The 25,580-nt window shown below is 38.8% G+C and overlaps 1 protein-coding gene across 1 annotated transcript in view; it reads right to left on the bottom strand.

Moving 5' to 3' along the window:
* The window catches only part of NELL2 (neural EGFL like 2), a 492,411-nt gene that overhangs the window by 152,757 nt on the left and 314,074 nt on the right, over positions 1-25,580 (bottom strand). The window contains exon 14 of the mRNA XM_060165069.1: positions 21,895-22,020. Within this exon, the coding sequence (XP_060021052.1) occupies positions 21,895-22,020 (126 nt within the window). The remainder of the gene's footprint in view (positions 1-21,894; positions 22,021-25,580) is intronic.

Here is a 25,580-nt window from a genome sequence, read left to right as displayed (position 1 = left end):
CTCTTGTATATATATATCTCCCAAATGAAACTGTAAATTCTTTTGGGGGCAAGCACTTATTTGTGTAGCTTATTACTCAAGGCTCATGCTCAAGAAATATTTGTTGATTGCTTCAAAAATACGGAAGGGTTAAAAAATGGTTAGCATGATCTTTTGAATTATCATCATCATGATCATCATACTATTAACTTACTGAACACTTCCTGTGCACCAGGAACTATGTGAAACATTTTTCACTGAACCTTCACAACAACCCCACAGGGTACATGTTATTATCACTACTGTAAATAATGACAATAAAACTGAAGCTGAAGGGGTAAATATTTTGTCCACTGTTACCGGGATTATTTAAATAATAGAGCTGGGATTTGAATCCTGATCTGTCTGTCTCTACAAACAATTAATCTGCCTCCTTGAATTTCCAAAAGCTTTCAATTGAGCACTTAATTTTTCTCTAGCTTTGATTAAAAACCATATTAACAAACTCAAAATTTGTAAAAATCAGTACATGTGTGATCAGTTTCTATGTTCTACATTGTTCAGATAGCTGACATTGCACTGCTTCAGCTGCTATTTTGGGAACATGGTTGCCTAGCAACGAGCATTATTAGACTGAATGAACTTCCATATTATGTTTGTTATAATATAGTTAACATGCTATTCATATAGAAATATCTGAGGAACAAGGTGGGCAAATTTGGTGCAGCATATAATAAAGCAGAAACTCTGCAGTAAAGCATAACCAATAAGGTGGATGCTTTTCTGTTTGGGATGCTTTCGTTTCCAAATACTTCTCTCAGTCATCATATGTATGTATTTAGAATCCAAAAGAGTTTGGGGTGATAACATGGAACTGAGGATGTTAAAACTTTAGAATTAAACCAGTTAAGAGGAGTACTGTTGGAGAGAATTATGTTTACTTTATAATGAGGAAAAAAATGTTCCACAAATATCAGATCCTATCCAGAATTCTCACAGCTACTTTCTTTTGGAACCAGATGTAACTAAGGAGCATATGGCTAACTCCATACAAAGCCATCACCACTAACAAAAAAAAACAAAACAAAGGATGTATCAGAAAAATGGTGACTAATACTATCATCTTATATGAAAGATAAATTAGTGGGGAAAATAAGTAAGCACAAAATACACAGCCAAGGGCTTCCCTGGAGGCACAGTGGTTGAGAGTCCGCCTGCCGATGCAGGGGACACAGGATCGTGCCCCTGTCCGGGAAGATCCCACATGCAGCGGAGCGGCTGGGCCCGTGAGCCATGGCTGCTGAGCCTGCGCATCTGGAGCCTGTGCTCCGCAACGGGAGAGGCCACAACAGTGAGAGGCCCACACACTGCAAAAAAAACAAAAACAAAAACAACAAAAAAATACACAGCCAAAGCATGAACCAGAAACAATGCAAAGAGGGTCTTAATTCCTTGTCAGCTAAATCATATCTCTTTTCCTTCAGCCTATTTATTAAAATATTTTCTTTCCAGAAATAAAGTAATAAAATTAACTGCAAAATTCAATCAAATTTAGTTCATGATAAAAAGAGATTTGGACAAGATGAACGATAATGAAATGATTCATGTTTTGCAAGGCATCTAGGAATGCCCAGTGCCTGACATAAAGCCAGTCTCCCCTGAGGACTTGAGAGGCAACCTAAAACCACATTGAGGAAGATGCCCCTTTTAGTGCTGATGTGTTGTTAAAAAAAATAGTGAGGAAAAATAAATTATAATAATGAGGAAAGGAAAAAGAGGAAATCATAAGCACAAGAAAGGTGATGTAGCAGATTTGGCACCTAAAATCCTAGTCAGGGCCCTGGTATTTAAAAATTGTGAGGCCTTGTATAAATTTCTCAATTTTCAGAAGTACAATTTTCTCCTCTGTGAAATGGGGATGATATTTCCTTCCTTGCGATATTCACAAGATTTTTTTGAAGCTAGAAAATATTGATCAATGAGGTCATTATTGCACTTTCCCGCTACTCAGTTTTTGAGTCTCCTGGGATGGGTATGGGCTGGTAGAAGAAGCTGGTAACTAGATTATCTTCTAGGCAAGAATTTCTAAATGATTCTTAACCTGATAATTGTGCTATCCAACCTGAAGATTTTGAAAACCTATATAATTTTTAGAAATCAATAAGAAAAACATCAACAACCAAAATAGATAAAAGGGTCAAAGGATACGAACACACAACTCACAAAAGGAAAAAAAAATACACACATGATAAAACAACGTTCATATTCATTGGTAATAAAAGACATCAAAACGCCAAGATATATACATATTTAAATCTTAAAATTGATAGATAAAAGGGATAAAGTACCAGTGCAAAAGAGAGTTCAGGGAACCTTCTTGTATACTGCTAAGTGGGAATACAATTGGTGCAGACTTTCGAAGGACAATTTGATAATATACATCTGAAGTATTAAAATGCACAAAACTTAGGCCTAATGATTCCTTTTATAGAAATGTATCCTAAAGAAATTATTAAAGAGGCTTTCAAAAATTCCCACACCACATATTATCGGTAACAATGAAACTTTGGTAAGCACTTAAAATTTCAAACATATATGACTGACTAAATAAATTAGAGTTTATCTATTTTGTAGAATGTTAAACAACCATTATAAATAATGCTGTGAAATATTATTGATATGAGAAAATACTCATACCAAATTGATCATTTTAAAAGATTAAAAAATAATATAGCATGATTCCAATCTAATTTTAAAAGGTATACATGTATTGCATGCATAGATAAAGGACTATTTCTAAAATATTAACAGCAGTCTCCTTAGGAGATGGGATAGTGGGAGATTTTTATTTCCTTCCTCCTTTTGGGGGCTTTTCTGTATTTATTTTACTGGGCACATCTAATACTTCTTTATCAGCAAGAAAAGAAAGCATATATAAAAGAAAACATGCAGCAATATGAAAGCAGCAAAATTTAGGGTTTCATGTAAATGTGGTATATTTAAATTCACCAATGTTGAGCTTTTAAAAACATGTGTGTTTGTTTTCTCTTGAACTTCAATAGGGTTTCTATTGATATATATTATCCTAATTCATTTTGGTGGACTAGTTCTGTTATGTGCATATGAGATTTTACAAAATTAAAAAGAAAATACCATACTTTAACAAATACAAGACTTTAAAAAAAGACTAGAAACATGGGTAAGAGTTTCTACTTGGAAAAATATCAATGTAAAAAAAGACTAGAAACACGGGTAAGATTTTCTACTTGGAACAATATCAATGAAATCACCAGGGAAAATCTAATCTAATCTAATCAGGGAAATGTTTGATAGGATAAGACAAACTAGAAAGGAATAATAATAGAAGAACATTTGGGTTGAAAGTGCCTCAAATTTACATTTACTACTGTTAACAAAAAGATTCAGCTATTGATAGACTGTGAACACAGAAACCAGTGCAAGGAGATTAACAACGTCATTCTATTCCTCTGCTGGGATAATCTTGGGATAACATATTCAGATCATTATGTTGCAGTAAAAGAAAAAATACAGACAAAATAGGCTTGGCTTAGCAATAAACATGAGTGAGGGGCTAGCAGGACTGAGAGAAATGAGCTCATTGTGTGGCATGTAACTGAGTTTAATTTTGTATAATAATCTGAGATAAATTCTATGCAATGTAACTTAGAAATGAAAAAGTCATGGCAACCACCTACTAGTATTTTAGAAAGTATACCCCAAACTTTTCCTCAAATAGAATCAGACATGTATGGCAACTGGATATGGCAAAGAAGAAAAGTATTAATTTAATTCAGTCTCAGCTTCCTGGTGACATATTTGTCAGTCTTTCAAAGGCACTAATAAACTCCACAGATACACTATACCAGACAAAGTAAAGTACATACATATGCAACATTTCACATTCCCTAATATATTAATTTTTTATTCTGTAAAACTCTGACGTGATGTGCTTTGATGCTCATGGTAGCTAATCAACAAATATTTGTTGAATCAAGTAATGGACCCAAATGTCTACTAATAGTCATTCATCAAGTACCTCCCAGGAACCGTTCTGGGTATCCAGTGATGAACAAAGCGGAAGTAGCAGACATTTTCCCTGCCTTTGTGGAGCTTACAGGAGCTGGAGAACAATAGGCAATAAGTAAGAAAAGCACATGGGAGGGTTTGTGTGTATTAAATTTTGAAAGAAACATAGGTGACATGATTGAGAACCACAGGGGATGGGGAAGAGGCTAATTAGATAAAGTGGACAAGGAAGATAATATTTAAGTTAAAACTTAAAGGATAAGGAAAGCAACTCTGCAAAAGGAAAAGTGTTCCAAATAAAAGGGACAGAATATAGGAAATCTCTGAAGAAGAGATAGGTTTGGGATTTTTTCCAGGAAATAAGAAGAGGCCAATGAGACCAAACATGAGAAGCAAGGCAGAGTGGAATAAGACAAGGGAGCAGAGGTCAGGAGAAGCTGTATCATAGGTTTGTAAAGGGAGCCACTGAATGGCAATAAGCGATGGCATAACAGTTCAATTTTTGCTTTTAAATTATTGCTCTGACTGCTGTATGCAAAACAGATTGGAGATAGTAAGAGCAAACATGAAAAACCAATATGGTGGTGACAATAGGGTGACTTGGACTTGTATAATGGGAGGGAGATGGAGACAAGGGTGTGGATTTGAGCTCTTATTTTGAAAACTAAAACAAAGAACATGTAAATGAATTGGATGTGGAGGGTGAGTGAGGAATCAGGGCAGCTTAGTTGCCCACGCACGGCTTTAGCAAATGGGTGTTGGCTGAAGCAAAAATGGGTTAGATTGGGAAAGAAATGTTTTCTTATTCTGAATTCCAAATTTCTCCTTGAGTACAATAGTCTCTTTTATAGTTAAATAATAGAATAAAATTTCATATGGTCTGGTTAAACATTATGTTATTTTACAGTCATCCTTTTTTTAAAAATTTTTATTGGAGTATAGTTGCTTTACAATATTGTGTTAGTTTATACTGTACAGCAACGTGAATCAGCTATATGTATACATATATCCTCTCCTTTTTGGATTTCCTTCTCATTTAGGTCACCACAGATCACTGAGTAGAGTTCCCTGTGCTATACAGTAGGTTCTCATTAGTTATCTATTTTATACATAGTATCAATAGTGTATGTCAATCCCAATCTCCCAATTCATCTCCCCCACACTTTGGTATCCATATGTTTGTTTTCTACTTCTGTGTCTCTATTTCTGCTTTGTAAATAAGATCGTCTATACCAATTTTTGAGATTCTACATATATGTGTTAATATATGATATTATCAGCAGTCATCCTTATAATACGTTTATAAGGTGGGTATAATTTCTCCATTTTACCAAGAGAGAAAGAGTCTCAGGGAGGTATAGTAACTGTTGAGTTTTCCAGCTAATAACTGATAAGTCCTTTCATACACCCCTCATTTCCTAATTTCTAGCCAATGTTTTTCCCCTCATTTCTTTCTTCCCTCATTTTGCAACCATTCTTATAATTTTGTACAAGCAAATGGCCATAGTACATTGCCTGTAACTCTGTTTAGCAATTAATTAATTTTAGTTAACTGGCTAAATGAATATATTTCTATCTTATGTCATAGACTATAAAGTCCCCAAGGGATAGGCATAGGTATTATTTATATTTTTATCATCCAAAGCAACAAGCACACGTCTTCCTAATCGCAGTTAACAAATATTAAAAAAAAATACTTACGCCAAGCACTGCAATATATATATATATATTTATAGTCTCCAATCCTCATATCAAGTGTGTAAGGTAAGTATTATTCTTCTCATTCCCATTTTATAGAAGAGGAAACAGAGGCACTGAGTTAAGTACTTGCTAAAGGTCATACAGATAAGCTGCATAGAGAGAACTCAAACCCAGGTGCTCTGGCTCCAGAGTGATGCTTGTGTATAGTACTATACTGGCTGCTGAATATGAAGTGAAGAATTCAATTAAGAAAAGAAGTCAGAGAAAAACTTGAATGAATGGAACTTAAAATCACTCTTGATCCACGCAGCCATTTTGATTTGCTAAATCAAAATACTACTGGGGCACAATTTTTACCTCCCCGAGTGGCCCTATCACTTAAAAGCTTACAGATTTGGGATGGTACATAAACTTCTTTGGCTTCAGTTCCTTCATATGTAAAATGGGGCTGACAATAGTGCTGATCTAAAAGATGGTTAATAAGATTAAATGAAAAAATGCATATAAAAGGTTTAGCACTGTATCCAGCATATAGTAAGCACAAATAAATGTTAGCGCTTGTTATTATTAGCACAATGTCTTATGTCTAAGTGCTCAATAATTAGTTGTCTAATCAATGCCTGGCTTTATGAGTTCTGCTGGAGAGGACGTAACGAATTGTGACAGTGCACATCCATTCTAATCCTCTAGAAGGAATTTGAGCCTACTAGAAACCAAAGGCATTGAGGAAGATGCCAAGGAGTGGGTAGTAGGTACCTTATACAATGCTACCTGGGACTAGTTCTGATACAAAACCTAATGGCCATGAACTTGAGAATGGTAAGACTCAGAGACAAAATTCACGAATGCATGTTTGGCTCACATAGTTACACTCTGGCGACAGTTTTGCTTTCCTTAAAATGTAAGAAGAGACTAGCCAAATGTGCTTTCCTCTCCTTATTTGAATAGGATTCCTCCACTTAGAATAAATGAGAACTTGAGCAAGTTACTCAACCTCTCTTCTCATCTATGAACAGGGATATCTCCTGCATGAGATTAAGTTAATTAAAATGTGGAAAGCATTCACAAGATGATAGCTATACATTCCACAGAGATGCTATCTAGCTCTAAGATCTATTCTTGAATTCTGTTGATAAAACTACTTCTGAAAACACCAAAATGCACTGACTGTGTGAATGCTTTAGCCAATCACTTGCTTGCTCTCGTTCTAATAGAGATAGGATACCAACTTTAATTAACTGATTCAAGAAATATTTATTAAATTCACCAAATTTTACTCTGTGGGTGTGGAGATGAAAAAGACATAAAAGCCTGTCTTCAAATAACATGTATAATTTAATGGGGGAAGACAGATGTGTAAACAACTAATTACAGAAGTAAACAGATACAATTAAGAGCTATAGAAATGCAGATGAAGAAATCTAGTAAAATATCATACTGTGACTAAGAAGGTGAATACTAAATCCACTTGAACTTCACGCCATTAGCTGCTAAATTAACTCACACTTTCTAATGAAGACTCAAAGAATCTTCATTCAGGTGAGACCATGTTCACTGACTCACAGAAGGTGAGTAGCATTTCAGTAAGAAAAAGGGAAAGAAAGCGATTTTGGCCAGTAAAAACTACATCAGCAAAGACATTCTTCGAGAATGGTACAATAAAACCTGCCACATGGGATAAGCAGGGTCTAAAAATCTAATCGAGTAAGACAGAGGTAGCAATGCGGCTGATGGAAATACTACTTTTATTTGGTTGCCCAATTACTGTGTGATACATTGCGTGGCTGGAAGGGGAGCAGACAGGTGCTGCTATTCCTGGTTCTTGGCCATTTAGCGGGTCAGTTTTCTTGGCTGACTCCCCTTGCACAGCAGCGGAGTCTGCTGTGCAGGTCACTATGTTTGGGTGCAACCCTGTTGTGCGGGAGACTGTGCAGAAGCAGACAGGGATGGTTATAGGGCTAGACTCTGAGATTGACACATGTTGGGAGCATTGAAGCCTTCTCCTGCTGGAAGGCTCTGGAGCATGCTCTCTGCCAAATCCTTACAAAGTTAAATATGCTTTGAATTGAACTGCTGAAGTCTCAGATGATCATAAATCCGTAACTTCCTACTTCCTTTCTTCCTCCCAGTACCCGAAAAAGCTAAGACCTTTGGTTCATCCAGGTGGAAAACGAGACTGGAGCCAATTACACCACAATTTGTATTAGAGTGTAGTACCTTATCAAGTTTTGCATTACAGTGTGGTACCTTATCAAGTTCTATAGTCGTTTTGCAAAGCAGAAGAAGCTTGTGGCTTGTAGAAGGATATAGCTGGACATGAAGCTGGGAAGACAGACTGCTTTGCTAAGCTGTGTCAGTGTTACTCTCTGAACAATGAGAAGTCACTGAAGTTTCTAGAGAAGGAAATGACTGCACAGGATAGGAAGACAAAGCTGGTGACAAAGTTGAGGTAATAGTGGTAGTGGTTGAGGTAATTACAGACAGTGAGATAGCCAGTAGTACATCTAAAACGTCCAGGTGAAAAGCAATGAAGGTTTGAACTGAGATAGTGACAGTGGGAATAATAACAATAACCATACCATGTTATGTTTTTATAATGCTTTGAAAGGTTTTCAGCCTTCTTTTACTTATAGTCTTATCAGGGAACCCACATCAGCTGAGAAGTAAGGACAATATAGACTTCTCTCTCTGTCTCTCTGTCTGTCTCTCCTGTCCTCTCCACCCCTGCCCCACTCTTTGCCTATCCAGCACCTCAACTGCTTGTGTGTTTTGAAAACATCTTCCTCTGTGTGAGTCCAGGTAGGAGGCAGAGCACCTCTCCCACCATGGAAGCCAAAAGAAGGCAAGACATTTATCTCAGCCAACCTCCTGTCACTTGGCAAATACACAGCCGTGTGACATAAACTAAAACAACTCCATGCTTCTGCCCAGGAAGTCTGAATGTAGAGTGGGTGGCTGGAAAGCAATGGGATAGTTAGCTCTCATGTTCAGGGCTGTGTGTCCCCAGCAGCAGGGTGACAACATCTTATAATTGCCCCTTCCTGAGAAAACTGTTAGCGCTTCAAAGCCTCCAGAGGTGCCCTGGTCTCTGAACATTTTCCAGACTGCTTCTCAAGCTTTATATGTTTTCTCTGAGCCACTTCACTTTTCCAGGAAATCACTTTAACTTTAAGATAGCCAGAGTTTTTCCTATTACTTGCGCCTAAGAGCGCTGACTACATACAAACAAATCATATTTTCCCTGTTTGCTGACAGGAAACTGAGATGCAGAAAGGCTGAGAGCTGCCTGTGGTCACAAGGACAGTTGGTAGGTAGCCACACAGGGCTCTCTGCCCCTCTGCTCTCTTAGTTGTTTATCACGGGACTCGTCAGATTCTACATAGAAATGTGGAGAGCTTTACTGCTAAAGGAGGGATAATATCACTAATTGTTACGTGTATAAAGAGAAGCCAAACAAAATCAAAAGTATAATTAATATCAACCAAGCTAAAGCCAACAGCCCCTGGCCCAGCTCCTCTAGCATAGGACTTGCAAATGGTAACAGCCTCTTTCGCTGATTAACTCACAGGGAAATCCTGCAAACTGAATCTAGGTGTTATATTCCCTTAGATAATTACATTCATCTCCTTACAAGGCATTGACTGCTACCTCCTTTTGTAAAATATTACCTCTATCAAAGAATAGACTGGCCATTAGAAAACAAAACAACATTTCTTATTTGGAACAGTTTCACTTCCATGGACCTTTTCTAGCTTATCAATTAATTTTTTGTTCTAAACAATTTGTTCGGTATAAACTTCGCAATGAACTCAATTTTTAGGAGTTAAAAATTGGCCAACACTACACTAGAATGGCATATATATTCTGCTTGTGATATTACTATTTAAGGTTATTTAATTTCACAAGGAAAACCAATACAGATGAATTCAAAATTTACTGAAGTGTCTGATGCGTCTCCTGAGGTTTATTTCAATGTGACTGATGGATTTGGTAGGAACATGACTTAGAAAAAAGCCAAACCTTTGACATTAGTTCTGTATTAAAATCTCCATGGCTCAAGATGACCATACTTATTATCACTTTAATACTATAAATCATAGGTTGCAAACTGAAAATACCCTAATTCATGAGTCAGAGAGAGAAGGTAAATGGACAAGGCAGACTGGCTATAGGAATTCTGAAAGTCAAACATCAGTTTTCTTACTGGAACTACTGAGTCTCAGGGGCTGGGAGATGAGGACTTGTGATGAACTGGGGAGACCCTCTTCCCCTAAGAGGGTTGCTACTATTCAGCTGCATTTGATAGCTGAGGTGCAGCGATGCAGACCGAAAATTAATGGGGAACAATCTGGAAATCTGGCTGGAATTCCAGATTTTCATAATGAATCTTTGACTGTTTAAATGTTCAATCATTAAGATGTCCCCACAGCCAAATATATTGCCTCTGAGAGCCAATTTTGGTCACTCTCAAATATAGTCTTGCTGGCATGGAGGCTTCCTGAATGAAAGGTCATTCTCGACATCCCTGCATTCCATCCCGAAGACCTATGGTAGCAGCATTCCCCCAACAACTAAGTCTACACATGCGTTTTTAAAAGAGCGTTTTCAAAGTTACTGTCTGCCGACTTTCTTCATATTATGAAGTTCAGAACATTTTTAAAAGCAGGCAGATGGGAAATGTATTATGTCATCATTGGGTTTACTGTGTTTGGGTAAATGTATAGTCTATTTCTGCATAATTTTGTGTGTTTGTATCGATACATGTGTTTGTGTTCATTAGAAGCAGACTAGGAAAATGTTTTTAAAATAACGAGCACCCTAAACTTTTACACCAAAAACCAAATATGAAAAAAGCAACTCAATCATTAAAGTGAGGAATTTGGACATAAATATGAACTGGATCCCCTCTCTACTTAATAGACTATCTTTCTAACTCTCCCCACAAACATCAGACTTGCTCCAGTATTACTGGAACTGAATTGTTGCTCCTCAACAATTAGAAAAGAGATGGGAACTGAGAATCATTTTAAATATAGTTTTGGACAATTCAACAGTGTTAGCTAATAATAATAGTATATTAGCTTTCTATTACCACCATAACAAATTACTCTCAACTCAATGGCCTGAAATGACATAAATTCATTATCTTATAGTTCTATAGGTCAGAAGTCCAACCAAGCTAAAATCAAGATGTCCAGAGGGCTGCATTCTTTTCTGGAGGCTCTGTTTGTTGATTTTTCCAGCTTCTTCAGGTTGTTCCTCTAGAGGCTATTCCAGTCCAGGGCCTCCCCTTCATGTTCAAAGCCAATAATGTTGTAACTCTCTGACCATTCTTCCATGGTCACATTTCCCTCTGACAACAGCCGGGAACAGTTCTTCTCTTTAATGAACTCATGTGATTAGATTGAGCCCACCCAGATGATTCAGGATAATCTCCTCATTTCAAGGTCTTTAACCTTAATCAGATATGCAAAGTCCCTCTTGCCATGTAAGGAAACATATTTAAAGGTTCTGGGGATGAGGATGCGGACATCTTTGGAGGGACATTATTCTGTTCACCACAACTGGTAACGATAATAACTATCACTTCTAAATGCTTACTACGTCTCAGCTGTCATGCTGATGACTTTGCATGCTTCGTCTCACAAGATGGAGGAGATATGGGGATATATGTATACATATGGCTGATTCACTTTGTTATACAGCAGCAACTAACACAACATTGTAAAGCAATTATACTCCAATAAAGATGTTAAAAATAAATAAAAATAAAAACAACGTATAAAGTATGTAATATTTTTGCACTTTAAAGATGAAGAAACTGAGGCTAAGAGGTTAGATAAATTGCTCAAGATCACAGCTAGTAGACAGCAGAACAAAGATTCAAATCCAAGAAGTCTGAATAAGCTAGTATCTGTACACTAAAACGCCACAAAATATTCATGGAGAAGAGGGGCCCAGAGAGGAGATTAAGATTTGACTTGGACCAACTAAAGAGAGGAGCTCTATGGAACTCTTAGGCATTTCCTATCTTTTTTGTTGTTGTTTGCTGTTATTGCATTTCCTAACATTTAATGGATATGTCTGTGCAACTCTACTGTATAAAAATGCCTCAGGTAGTGACTTAATGGTTATGATTTTGTTCTAGGAAAATTCTAAATTCGGTTCTCATTAGGACACACTGAAATTATTCTTTCATGGGGTTCCAAGAACACCGAAAAAGCATTCTGTCTTTGAAATGAAATATCCTATCACCTTGATTCTAGCTCTGCATTGATGGTTAGAAGTATCATCAGTTTAATAATCAACTTTTCAGCAAAAAAGAAAAGTAACATAAAACAAAAACAAAGCAAAACATGGACACTTCAACATGCACATCTCAGTTAGAAGGTGCACAGACTGAGTGAAATGTTTTAGACACCATGAAATGTATCTTAGAATTTCCACAGGGTTTTCTGGCTTTATCTCTAACAATTCCATTCACACTAAACTTGCTATTATACAACAACCCATACTTTGGTACCTACTCTTCCTTCTTCCTGAAATGCTTTCTCTCACTTCTTCCTCTCCTGAAATGTCTGTTCATCCTTAAAAACCTCAATTTAAATGTCACTTAGTGATGCCTGCCCCAAATTGGGCTTAAACCAGATTACTCACTGCTTCTTCTGGGGTGGCCACAGCTCTCTGCACATTCCTTGTTAACAGAATGTACCACGATGTACAGTGATGATTTATTTATACCATCTCCATGTATTAAATTGGACAATAACCCTACTATGCACCCAGATCAAAGCTCTGGTGTCAAGAAAAGTGAAAGAAATGTGTGACATATCATGAATTTTTCACAATCACTCACACACAGTTCTTACACAATGAGTTTTTACTACTCTTTCATTACTCTTAACCTGGTGGTCTTTATCAGTACTTAGCTGAAGCAGGTTAGTTAACTATTGATAATATTTAATGTCTGTAGTAGGCAGCCTTTAAGATGGTTCCCAGCGATCTCCACCTCATGATAGACATGCCTTTGTGTAATCCCCCTCTTTAGTATAGGCTGGACCTAAGTGATTTTCTTCTAACCAATATACTACAGCAAAGGCAATAGGATGTCATTTCTGTGGTTAGGTTACAAAAGATGTTGGTTCCGTCCTGCCAGCAGGCTCTCTCTCTGACTGGCTTTGATGAAGCGAGCTGCCATGCTGGAAAGGCCCACATGGCAAGGAGTTGAGGGCAATCAACAGTCAACAGCCAGTAAGGAACTGAATCCACCAATAACTACAAAGGTAAGATTAAAGAAAAACCCTTCCCCAGCCCTGGTGGACACCTTGATTGTAGCCTTCTGAGAGACCCTGAAGGACAGGACCCAGCTATTCTACACCCAGACACCTGACCCACAGGCTGTGAGCCAATAATTACATGCTGTTTTAAGCTGTTAAATTTGAGGGTTATTTGTTATGCAGCAGTAGATAACTAATACAATATTAGTCCCTTTGATAAAAGAACTTAGTTTAAGCAACCTCTCATGTGGTACCAGAAGTTTTCTGAAGAAAGTACCAATCACTGAAATACGTGGCGACAGATAGACTGGTGAAAGCATTACCCAAACAACGAGTGAGGCTCTGCCATTCCCCAGCAGAGGCACACAGGAGAGAGGAGGCTCCACATTTGAGAGAAGAAACTCACCCTCTGAGCCCAAACCCGTGACCTGGATGTGACACTGCAAAGGCACCTTGGGCTGGGGAGAAAAGGGGAACACCAAGACAGGGCGATGTCACCAGGTAGATACACACCCACTGCAAGATTAGATCAGCAGCAGAGCCAGACGATGAACTCTGTTTCATGGAGCACACAGTGAAGAGGCACAAGGAAAGCCAAACTTCCATTCCGGCTAACATGTTAAAGCCAACAATACAGGAAGATAGTGAAAGGCATCTATTAAACCTCAACTTCAATAATCCTGTCCTCCACAGGTGTCTGTTGCTAAGACACCACTATTAGTACACTCCTGGCATGTATAATCTTTTTATTCCCCATGTGAGTTTTCAGCTCTGTGCTCTTCACATAAAAGTCTCATAATAAAACTCAAACCATAATCCGTTTGGGACAAAGGTGAATTAGAGTTTACCAACCAAGTCTAAGCAAGTGAGGCTGCCTAATGAGGCGGCTCCCATCATCTCAGGGCTCAGATGAGCTTGCACAGAGGCAAGCTTGTGTGGACACACATCACCGGGTGCTTGGATCTAACCACGGCCGGGCTGGAGGTCAGACATGGATACGAGGGCTGCACTGAGATGCTGAATAAAGGCTTTGACAAGCCTGGAAACTGCTACGTGGGTGCTGGTGTGTGACCCCCACTCACTGACAGATTCAGATAGCACAGGCTCTTTTCCAAGCTTTTCATCTTGAAAAAGTCAATTCAGTTCCCTGAGCCTTTGAGCCTCTTCCATTTTGAGCTGATTGCTAATTGTATGCGTGCATATATGTGTTTCAGAAAAGAGATAAGCACATTGCCTTGGCCTCCACACTCACTGTGCAGACGAGTCTCACTCCTGTTCTCTGCAAGTTTTCCAAACATGGTCTGAAGTTTTCTAAACATTAACCCTTCCTGGTAACCACAGTACACATTCTTCTAGAGAGGTTTTCTTGATTATGTTTGTTTAAAAACTGCTTTTCATTATTAATTCTTTGAGTCCTAAGGCTTGGTACTTTAATTTGCTTTTGTGACCATGTTTAGATGTTCAAGTTACTCAGTAATAACGACACAGCATAATAATATATAGCAAACCACAGGAGATGAATGATGCAGCTTTTAGCATTAGAGGCCGTATTTAACACCCCAAATCTGACTCTTCATATTTTCTGAAATATGCCACAATTGTATCGTATTTTGTAATGCTGATTCCAGAAAAAGACAATTTGGAGTGATTGCTCATAAAAATGCAAGTCTTTCCCAACTGTCATGGCAACTAGTGGCCAGATGGCAGGATTGTCTGATTGCTGATTTTGATTCTTTGGAAAAGAAATCCACACGGAAGCAGCCAGGCTCATAAAATCTGCCCTGCTTGAGAACTGACCAGACTCACTCATTCTTTGGAGGCCACGGACTCTACTCCAGGTAGATTAGTGTCCACCATAGGCCCTGGAAGCAGATATCTAGCTCCAAGCCTCCCCGTCTAACACTCATTCTCAAGAACAGGAGGAACCTCCCTGATCCCAGGAAGTACAACAAATCCTCCTATGGGAGGACTTTTCTAACTTCCAGAGAGAGTGCTATTCAGTTACACCAAGGTTTCTCTTTCTTTTTTAAGCCCCTATTCACAGGTACATAGTAAGTCAGTTGACTAAATAAAAACACATTGAATCCATGGCTCCAGCAAGGCTATCTATTTATAATAATAATAAAAATAACTCCATTGAAAAGTAACCAGAGAGAAGTGCCCAGTTGAAAAACTCCTAGGGACAGAAGACATTTCCTCAAGAGGATCCCTTCTCTAATCACAATAGAAACAACGACAATAATTGTAGCTAATGTTTATTAAAGATTTCTTCTGTGCTAGGCATTTTACTAAAGATAAAGAGCCAAGGCTTTTTATAACTAAAATGACGTTTATTCAGGAGTTTTGTGAGTGCTGATATGCACATTTTCACTTCCTCTTCTTTACCATTGTTCTCTCTGATCTGTGCCTCTCCTGGCCCCCTATCCTCTCTGCCGTTGTCCACAATATTCTTACTTCCTTCACTATTTATATACCAGGAATTATCATGGTACCCACACAATGAACTATCTACCTTCTTCCGTACTTGTGATTTTGATAAACCCACCGAGAGCTATTTTTAAACAGTTGATAATAAAGTTATTGTACATCCATACAATAAATTATCAGCTTCAAGTTCAATTCTTTTTGGAAGACTGCAGAATGAAACAGAATAATGTTACGCTGCCTTTCCAAAATACCATCTCTTTAAGCACTTTAAGCAAATGACCTTTTCTAGCATTAATTAATAGGGAACTTCAAAGAAACACACAAAAAGGAGACAGCTATTTGAGAAAAGGCCACGCATGGGTTACAACGGACTTAAAATCTTTGCTCTGGTTGCCCAGTAGTAAATCCTCTGCCACCTTCTGTGCATGTCAATAGCATCTAAAACTCTTGAAAATGCTAGAAAACCAACAGTAATAAAGCCCAACAAATAGGATGGTAACGATTTTTTTTTTAAAAAATAGTCAGTATTGACCTTGTTAGAGAAAAAGAAGTAACTACAACGAGATCATAAAATGTAAGTGCGAGGAGTTTTCGATGCTGTAAAAAGTTAAGTACTTTAAGAAGTAAAACTCCTTGGGGAACACCAGAGGAGGCTCTTTGTTTAACAACAAAAATCAAGTATCTAGAAGAATTTCTTGTGCTCAGATACTTTATGGACCTTCTGTGATATGTGACATGGACCAAAGCCTGCATTAGAAGCTCTGGAAAAACAGAAGCAGTCAGGGTCAGTGGAAAGCTACTGGGGAGGCATCAGGATAGCATAATTTGAGAGGCCCTAAGAAATCCCCTCTGCCACCTCTGTGAGGTCTGCGATTTTTCCACCTGTTAAGCTAAGAACAGGTTTTTTTTAAATTTATTTTATTGAAGTATGGTTGACTTACAATATTGTGTTAATTTCTGCTGTACAGCAAAGTTATTCAGTTATCTATCTATCATCTATACATTCTTTTTCATATTCTTTTCCATCCTGGTTTATTGCAGGATATTGAATATAGTTCCCTGTGCTATACAGTAGGACCGTGTTGTTTATCCATTCTATATATAACAGTTCACATCTGCTAACCCCAAACTCCCAATCCATCCCTCCCCCACCTCCCTTTCCCGTTGGCAACCACAAGTCTGTTCTCTATGTCTGTGAGTCTTAAGAACAGGTTTTTGATAAGAGAAAAGGAGAGGAAAGAGCTTGGGGGAGAGTGGGCCTTACTGAGAAGGGGTCCCTTTTGTGGCCAAAGGCCAATAGAAGGACACTGGGTACCTCAAGAAATGAGAGAAGACATCATTATACAAGGCCTAAAAGAAACCTGGAGAGGAAAAGGGAAATTAAAAAGAAAGTGTACATCCTACAGTTTCGAGTGGGTGACCCTAACTTCTCAACCTTGGCACCACTGACATTTTGGGTCATATAATTCTTTATTATGGGGGGCTGTCTTATACTGGATGTCCTGTGCAGGATAAAGATTAATGACTCAGTTGGAAAGTAACCAGAGAAAAGCTCCCAGTTGAAAGGGTTCCAGAAAAATAAGACATTTCCTCAAGAGGATAGCTAGTCTAACAATATTATAGGATGTTTAGCATGTCTCTGGCTTCTACCTATCATTAGGCCAGTAGCAACCCCCTTTCCCCACAGTTGTGATAACCAACAGTGTGTCCAGACATTGTCAAATAACCTCTGGCAGGTAGGAAGACAAAATCGCCCCTGTTGGACAACCACTGCCCTAAAGGATGAATTTTCTCTCTAAGTTGGACAAGACCTTTTCCATTCCTTGGTGGTAGACTGGTCCACCCTTCCCATTCTCCTGTTCCCACGCTAAAAAACTACACAAGAGTGGGAAGATTACAAGCTCATCAACACAAAAAAAGAATGAGAACTCTGTTTTTTAGTTGTAATACTCAAAGCAGAGAGATATATCGGGAAGATCTGAAATGAATGCCTTTTCCTTCAGAATATTTTTATCCTTTGGTAATTCCAAAATTCTTGATCCCATCTTTATTTCCAGAGCTATCTTATTCTTTGTGCATTACACAAGACTAGTTTCAAGATGAGCTGTCTAGTAAGACTCATAAAGCTTTGCCCAATCTAATCAGTGCTTATGTGAGTAAACCAAGAAAGGCATTAGTCTAGATTAATAATAAAGACACTTTGTTATTCATGAAAATTAAGTTATTTTTGTAATCAGAGAGATGGAAGAATGGGCTTCTAACATCTTGGCTCATATAAACCAAACCCTTTTCCTTCCCTTCCCTCTGCCTTTTCTATCCTTTCTTTCCTCCCTTCCTTCCTCCTTCCCTCCCTCTCTGCCTCCCTCCCTTCCTTCCTTTCTCTTTTCTTGTAGGTATAACCATGCTTTACTCTAGAATAGGACAGGATATGAGGACAGAGATTATGAAGTATTAACTAGAAAAAAAACACCATCACTGGAAGGAAAATTATATTAATGAGTTCAGAAGAATATAAAGTGCTGCATCGACACTTTATCAAGAGTGTAAACTATGCAAATGGTGCAACTGAGTCATCAGTGAAACTGCATAATAGAGTCAGAGGCCCAGAACATGGCAATTTCTATGTTTTCTACTGACTTCTGATTTAGGATTATTACTATACGATCTGTAGGGGAAAAGTTCCTCTTGGAGTTGAAGCTAATGAAGTGAAACTATAGAAACGCAATTTAACTACTGAATATTATAAATTGAATAATGCAGTTCTAGATAAAGTATGAGTCTTCTCCCCTTATTTTTGTGTTCTTGCAAATTAAACCAATGGTGACTAATGTAAGAGCTAAGAATAAAAAGTCTTATCCTCTGGGCCCCTTTTGCTTCTCACTGACTGTATAACCATAGGTAAGGCAATTAATCTCTCTGAGCCTCAATTTCCTCATTTGTAGAAGTTAGGAAATTGGATTAGATTATCTGTAAGAATGCTTCCATCTCCAAAATTTTCTCATCATGGCAAGAATATAACTCAAATTATCTGAAAGTGAAACAAACAAAAAAAAATCTGTGCAATTCTACCAGCTGTGGAAGGTGATTACTCTATAGCATACATAATTTCTATGCCAGACTACAAGGTTATAAAAGCAAAAAAAAGGCTTCTTTTATTGATCAGAGCTCTTGACTATAAAGTAACATGTATTGCCTTGGATTCTTCCTTAAGTTAGAATGTCCATGATTAATTTTCAGATGGGGTTAGCACATTTGAGAGTCTGCTGGGTACAGCGTTGACAATGTCACTTGTTACACTATGGCAGGGTGCTCTTCAATAGCAAAGAGGGGCAGGGATACAGAAACAAAACAAATTCAGAACTTCAAGAGCTCAGTCACAAACATCAGAGAATGGCTCTGCAGTGGTGTTCTGACATTTATTCTGGAAGGCCTACTCCTGCAAGTATGTGAATGTCTGTTTCTAAACTTCAGAGAAAATAAATCCCAATCTTTATCAGAGATATAAAGTCCTACTCTGGTCTTATGAGAGCTCTTGAAAACGTACTGCCTAGATGCCTTCAGCCATAAGGCAAACCCACATCATAGAGGAGTCAAGCCTTCTTCAAGCCTTCTGTTCAGATGCTAATGCTAAAGGGCAGAGGAAAAGATTCAACGAGGAAAAATTTAAACATTCATTGCCTTTACAGGAACCCTAAATATGTGCTGGCCCTGCATGGTTTAGCATAAAATGTTGTGTCAAAGATCACCTGACTCTGGAGGACAAAGTAAAATCCACTCATATTCCCAAGAAAATCCAACTTTTATGTACGGATGGAAATTCTCAAATTTGCAGACCTACTCATAGTAGGTAGAAAATTTCAGGGCAAGAAAGTCTCTTTTCTTTAAATGGAAGCATAGAAATAGTGGTGCTAGCTGGAAACGCTGGTGCATCATTAAGGAAACACATTCCATCACCTGCCAGATCATGAAATTCCTGGCTCTGGCTCCTTAGGCAAAAACTCATGGCCTGAACAGCTTTTCCTAAGGTGACTTTGGCCTTCCTTGGTATTCCTACAAAGGGACACTTCATTTTTATCATTAGATACTTTGAAATCTTAAGGGGAAATTCTCCATAAGTAGTCCAAAAAAAAAAACCACCCCAGCAATTTGTGGGATTTTATTTGGAAAGAAAATACACTGGGAGAGGTAAAGCCAAAGCAGAAGATGCTCTGTAAGGGATGACAGCTGAACTAGTCCTTGGATTTACAGCCAACAGACAGGCTCAGGATGGAAATGAACCTCTTGAAAATATCCTCCCCCAAGAAACACTCCTCATTCAACACTAGGTCAAATCTTGTGTCGTGTACTCTTCCTTACTTGTCTCTAACACTTTTTAAGATTGTAAGAAAAACAAAAAGAATCACTAGGAAGTACAAAAATATACAAAGCTTTTTAAGTCTCTAATGCCGAAGAATTAGCAGACTCCTTGACAATTGCTAGCATTTTTATTTTTAATGAGTACATCTCAAAATATCACTCAAGTAGTTTTTTTTGTTTGTTTGTTTCGTTTTTTTTTTTTTTTGCGGTAACTGGGCCTCTCACTGTTGTGGCCTCTCCCGTTGCGGAGCACAGGCTCTGGGCGCGCAGCCTCAGCGGCCATGGCTCACGGGCCTAGCCTCTCCGCAGCATGTGGGATCTTCCCGGACCGGGGCACGAACCCGTGTCCCCTGCATCGGCAGGCAGACCCTTAACCACTGCGCCACCAGGGAAGCCCTCAAGTAGTTTTATCTTAGTTTTTTTGTTTTGTTCTGTTAGCCATTACATTGGAATGCAGATTTATTGATATTACCAATATTACGGCAAACTGTTTATTTTATTCTTCATGTATTCACTAAGACTTGTTCTTTTATATTCCCTTTTTATGTTGAAAAATATCTCCATAGTGCTCCGTCAGGATACTTTGTCACTCAGTGTGATTATATTTTTTCTGAAGAAAAAGTGCAGAATTGTTCCCATAATGTGGAAATGTTTAGGATGAACTGACAAAAAAGCAAGAATCTGTAAATCCACTGGCAACTCTATGTTAAATATATTTTCTACCTTCAGAATATCTTTGGTTATTCTCCATAGACTGAGAAGGCAATTCTCATTACATTTTATTTTCATCATTCTGTTTTTATATAAATGCTACACTTGAATTTAGAGGAAGGACGGTCCCTTTGCTCTAACTAATAAACAGGATATCGAGTATAGACAGTCCCCACTTAGAATGGTTCGACTTACGACTTTTCAGCTTCATGATGGTACGAAAGTGATAAACATTCTGTAGGAAATGTACTTCGAATTCTGAATTTTGATCTTTTTCCAGGCTAGTGATATGCAGTATGATACCTTGTTGCGATGCTGCGGCAGCGAACCAAGTGTAAACAACCGATACACTTAGAACCATTCTGTTTTTCACTTTCACTAGAGTATTCAATAAATTACATGACGTATTCAACACATTATTATAAAATAGGCTTTGTGTTAGTTGATTTTTTCCAACTGTAGGCTAATGTGAGTGTCCTGAGGACGTTTAAGGTAGGCTAGGCTTAGCTATGATGTTTGGTAGGCTAGGTGCATTAAATGCATTTTCAACTTATGATATTTTCAACTGATGATGGGGAGATAAGAGTAAAAATGACAAGATAACACTTTAAGTGCTCTCCAGTTTTATGACTTTATATGTTTTTCTAAAATATGGTATGTATATGTTTCTTCTATTTAAAAACAAAGCCAAAAGAATGTTGTATTTCACACCCACATTTCTTCAATCCCCATAGGCTGTAAGCTACTCTGTTAGCACCACTTTCTTTCATATTCTACAGAATATGAAGTGAATAGGTTGTCTTATCCTAGGACCAACTTCAGACATTACTAACACTCGAGATATCCCTGAGGAGGACTCTGGATGCTACTGATGGGAGTGATATTTCATAGCACAAACATAAGCAAAACTTCTTTGATGTAGATACTCCACTGTACTCCCCAGAGGCATGAAGACACTCTTCCCATTTCCTAGCACTCCACAGATCTATTTCTGAAAACATTACATTATTTATGTCATTATTCCTCTATTCAAAAGTCAACTGTCATGTAAAGGAAATATTATTTAAGGGTGTTTCTCAGATTTGCCATAGAATTCACACAAGTTTTGAGTATAAATACTATTTAAGTATAAAATTAGTAAAATGTTGATTTTGTTCCTCAGTTTATCTTTACATTTCTAATAGGAATTTCTTACCCAGAGCAAGGAGCTAGCCCTTTCCTTAGAACAGATTCAGAATTAACTACCAAATCAAGAAGATATGCTTTTGCTTATAACTTGTTTTGTTGTAAGGGGGCATTTATGGCACACTTCTCCAAACACTTAGAGTTAAAAGGAACTTTTAAAAGTAAATTTAAGGCATAGAAAGATTTTATTTCACAAATAGTCACTGTTTACCTGTGCATGAATAGTCATCAATTCTGATGTATCCAGTTTTGCAGATGCACATGAAGGAACCTGGGGTGTTGACACACATCGTGTTCTCACGGCAGTAATGGCGCCCTTCAGCACACTCATCAACGTCTGTGAAGAAAAAGTAGGGCAAAGGGGTCAACAGTGGCCAGTAGTCTAGAGTTTCTCTATAATTTTCTTTGGTGGAGAGAGGGCAAAAGTTACTAATTGAAAAGCATTTTTTAAATGTATTCAAAGCATCTCCTTTAGTAGAAACCTTTGATGTTCAAATGACAGAAATTATAACATTTTTTCCTAAAAGCTCTTGTTGGAGTTTCAAAGATGTCTTTATATTTCAACTTGCATCATTCTAAAATACATCTAAAAATATTCAGTCCATTCATCTACCTTAGATAGAATGTTTGATAAAATGAGTCAGAAAATAGAGACTGGGCTGCCTTAGAGTCTTGGACGTTTCAATCAGTGAGCCGACCACATATTATGTTTTGATTCACTGGCTATTCTGTACACTTGGGGAGACCCTGCAAGAGGTAGATAGAATATTCAATATACACCAGAACTTGAAAAACTTCACTTAAAGATATGAAACCAACAACATGTAGTTTAGTAGAGATACGAGTAGAGATACAGCTATACCAGTAAGTGTTGAACAGAGATGAAATTACAACCTAGAGCCTGATAGAAATGAGAAGCTGTAAAATAGAAAAACAAGATATCATATTGAAGAGCTTCCACAGTAATTCACACAGCAAGTTTTGAGTGTAGGGACTTGCAAATGCTAAGCCATAATAATAAGCACTAGTACTAATTGGAAAGAATGTGAATTTTAACAATAAAACTGTCCCCATTTTATAGCCCCTCTCTACCTGAAACATAAAGTATTTTACAGGTATTTTATCATTATGTTATACTCTTTATTAAGGGCCTTAATGCATTGACCAGGCAAGGTGCTTCTCCTCCAGAAGTGTGCTTTCTCAAATCCTCATGGTAAATCCACGAAGTAGCATTGACCTCATTTGTACTATTAAAATAAAGCGATCGATTACAGGAGATAGTCAGGTGACCCAATACTACAAAAGTCATGTCATTCATATAAACTCAAGTATGTTCTCAGTCCTGAGAGTGTCAAAAGAAATAGCTGACACAGTCTCTCGGGGCGGGGGGGGTGGGGGGTGGGGGGGGCTGGGGGGGGCTATACTTTAGAGCTAGAGGGCTCTTGGCAATTATGCGGCTAACTACTTATTTTACGGATGAAAATACTGAGATTTAGAAACACTCAATGTTCCATTCAACTTCTAAATGAAAGTCAACACAGTAAATTACAAACATCTTAGCATACAAAGCCCCTCCCAGTTTGACCATTACTTTCTGGCTTTATATTCTATGATCTCACTCCCTCTTCCCTCTCAGTGTTCTGGCCACACTGAGCTTCTGGTCATTTCTTGAATGGGCCACACTCTTTCTTACTTATGTGCTTTTGCATATGCTGTTCTCTCTTCTCCTTCTCTCCCTATCACCACCCGCAGTGGATCTTGTCTACCAGTAGATTCACCCTTCAAGAATCTGTTTAAATGTCTCTCTGAGAAAACTTCCCTAAGGAAGTAAAATGCTCCCTATGCTGTGCTCCCTTGGAACTTTGTAAATGCTTCCATTATAGATATATCCATTGTACCTTTATTAATTTTTGTAAGTTTTTTTTTCCAGTAAGTCAAATATACCCTTGAAGGGTAGGGATCATCTATTTGTGTTTCTTAATTCTGGCTACACATTATATTCATGTGAGATGCTTTTAAAAAACATTAGTTTTTGCACCAACTCCCCAAATCCCACTCCAAAATCTTGTTTAATTATCCGTGGTGCAACACAGACATAATGTTATTTTTAATCTTCTCTGTGAAGAGTCTAATGCAGGGGTCAGCAAAAATTTTCAATAAAGAGCCAGATAGTAAATATTTTAGGCTTTGGGGACCATAAGTTCTCCACTGCAACTACTTAACTCTTGCTGTAGCATGAAGGCAACCATAGACAATATGTAAATGAATGAGCCTAAAGATATTCCAATAAAGCTTTATTTACAAAATAAGAAGATGAATCAGATTTAGCCTACAGGCCATAGTTTGATGACCCCTTGTCTAATGCATAATCAGAGTTAAGAATCACTCAGAAGGACCGAAATGGAGGAGTAGAAGGACGTGAGGCTCACCTTCCCCCAACATCAAAAATACATCTACATGTGAGACAATTCTCATAGAAAATCAACTGGAAGCTGTAGAAGATCTCTTATACAACCAAAGCTGCAAGAAAGATCTCCACATAAGCAGGTTGGAAATTTTTAAAAAAAGAAAGAAAGAAAAAGGCATCAGGATGGAACCAGCACTGCTGAGAAGGATCTGTGAAAGTCCACACATAGACCCTTGTCCTGGGGAACCTCTTTTCCTGCTAAGAGGTCAGCTGGGACGGGTGGGGCCTGGACTTTGCTCAAGAGGAGCGTGTGCATGCTGGCTTGCTAGTAATCATGGAGGAGAGAGCGGGGAGCTGACGGCTGCTACCTCACCACACTCCCAAAAGTCTGAAATGTGTGCTGGGCAGGGCCGCTAATGCTCGGTGGCTAGGCGCTAAGTCTTGGGCAGAAGGGCCCTTGGAGGGGACTCGTTCTAGCTGTGTGGAGACAGCCCAGAAGGCCTGGGGAGTGGTCCATGCCAAATCTCAAAGCCCACTGTCAGCACAGCACACACATGGCAGCCGTGGGTCTGGCATTGGAGCCATGATCAGTGCTCGCACAGGTGGAGGTGGGTCCAGACGTGGCAGACATTGTGGGCTCACACATGAAGGTGGCGGGTCTGGCCTCGAAGCCCATTTTCAGAGCTCACAGGGTAGGGGCAGTCTTTGTCAAGTGGCACCACAGAAATGCACGTCTTGGGTGGACAGTCCCTGGGGAGGAGTATACAGCAGTTCATTTCCAGAGGGAGCCCTCTGGTTCCACCCACCCCACACCACAGCTTGGACCCAGATCTGGGGCACACAGGTCCTAGGAGAGGCCTGCCACAGAGGCAGCCCGGGCCCCAGGAAGCAGCATAACTATCTTGATTCCTGCAGCCACAGCACTTCAGCCCCCAGAACCAGCCCACTCCACACTGCAGCCTAGCACTAGGTCTGGGACAAACACAGTGGAGTAAGGGACGCACACAACCTTGGGCTGCTTCTGGGCAAAACCACGGATGCCTGCATGGACAGCACATAGGTTCCCTGGGCCTCACTTGCTTCACTGGTCACATCCTTTGGGACAGAGCAGGCATTCAAGGGCAACAGAGCCTTATAGAACCTGGATCTCAGGGCTTCTAGTCCAAGAACTGGGGAGCAGACCCTGCCCCGACAGGGCTGTGACAGCCACAGAGTAAAGAGGAGGCCCTGTCCAACACTGCTGTGCAGTCTCTGGACACCACAATGCAAGTCACACTCCCTATCAAGGGGCTAAGAGCCAGCATTCTCTGAGGAAAGACGTGGCTGGCATCCAGATCAAAAACAGCCCTTGCCACAAAAATATTGGACCCGTACAGTCTACACAGGGATGCTCCCACATGGAAACAGCCCTTTTAGATCACAGTAGATAACGGTTTCTCCTAAACTCATAGAGACAGAGAAAGTTAAGTAAAATGAGACAGCAAAGAAAC

The sequence above is a fragment of the Lagenorhynchus albirostris genome, chromosome 11 (assembly GCF_949774975.1).
Source record: "Lagenorhynchus albirostris chromosome 11, mLagAlb1.1, whole genome shotgun sequence".
Classification (NCBI taxonomy): domain Eukaryota; kingdom Metazoa; phylum Chordata; class Mammalia; order Artiodactyla; family Delphinidae; genus Lagenorhynchus; species Lagenorhynchus albirostris.
This window is presented reverse-complemented; position numbering and strand designations above follow the sequence as displayed.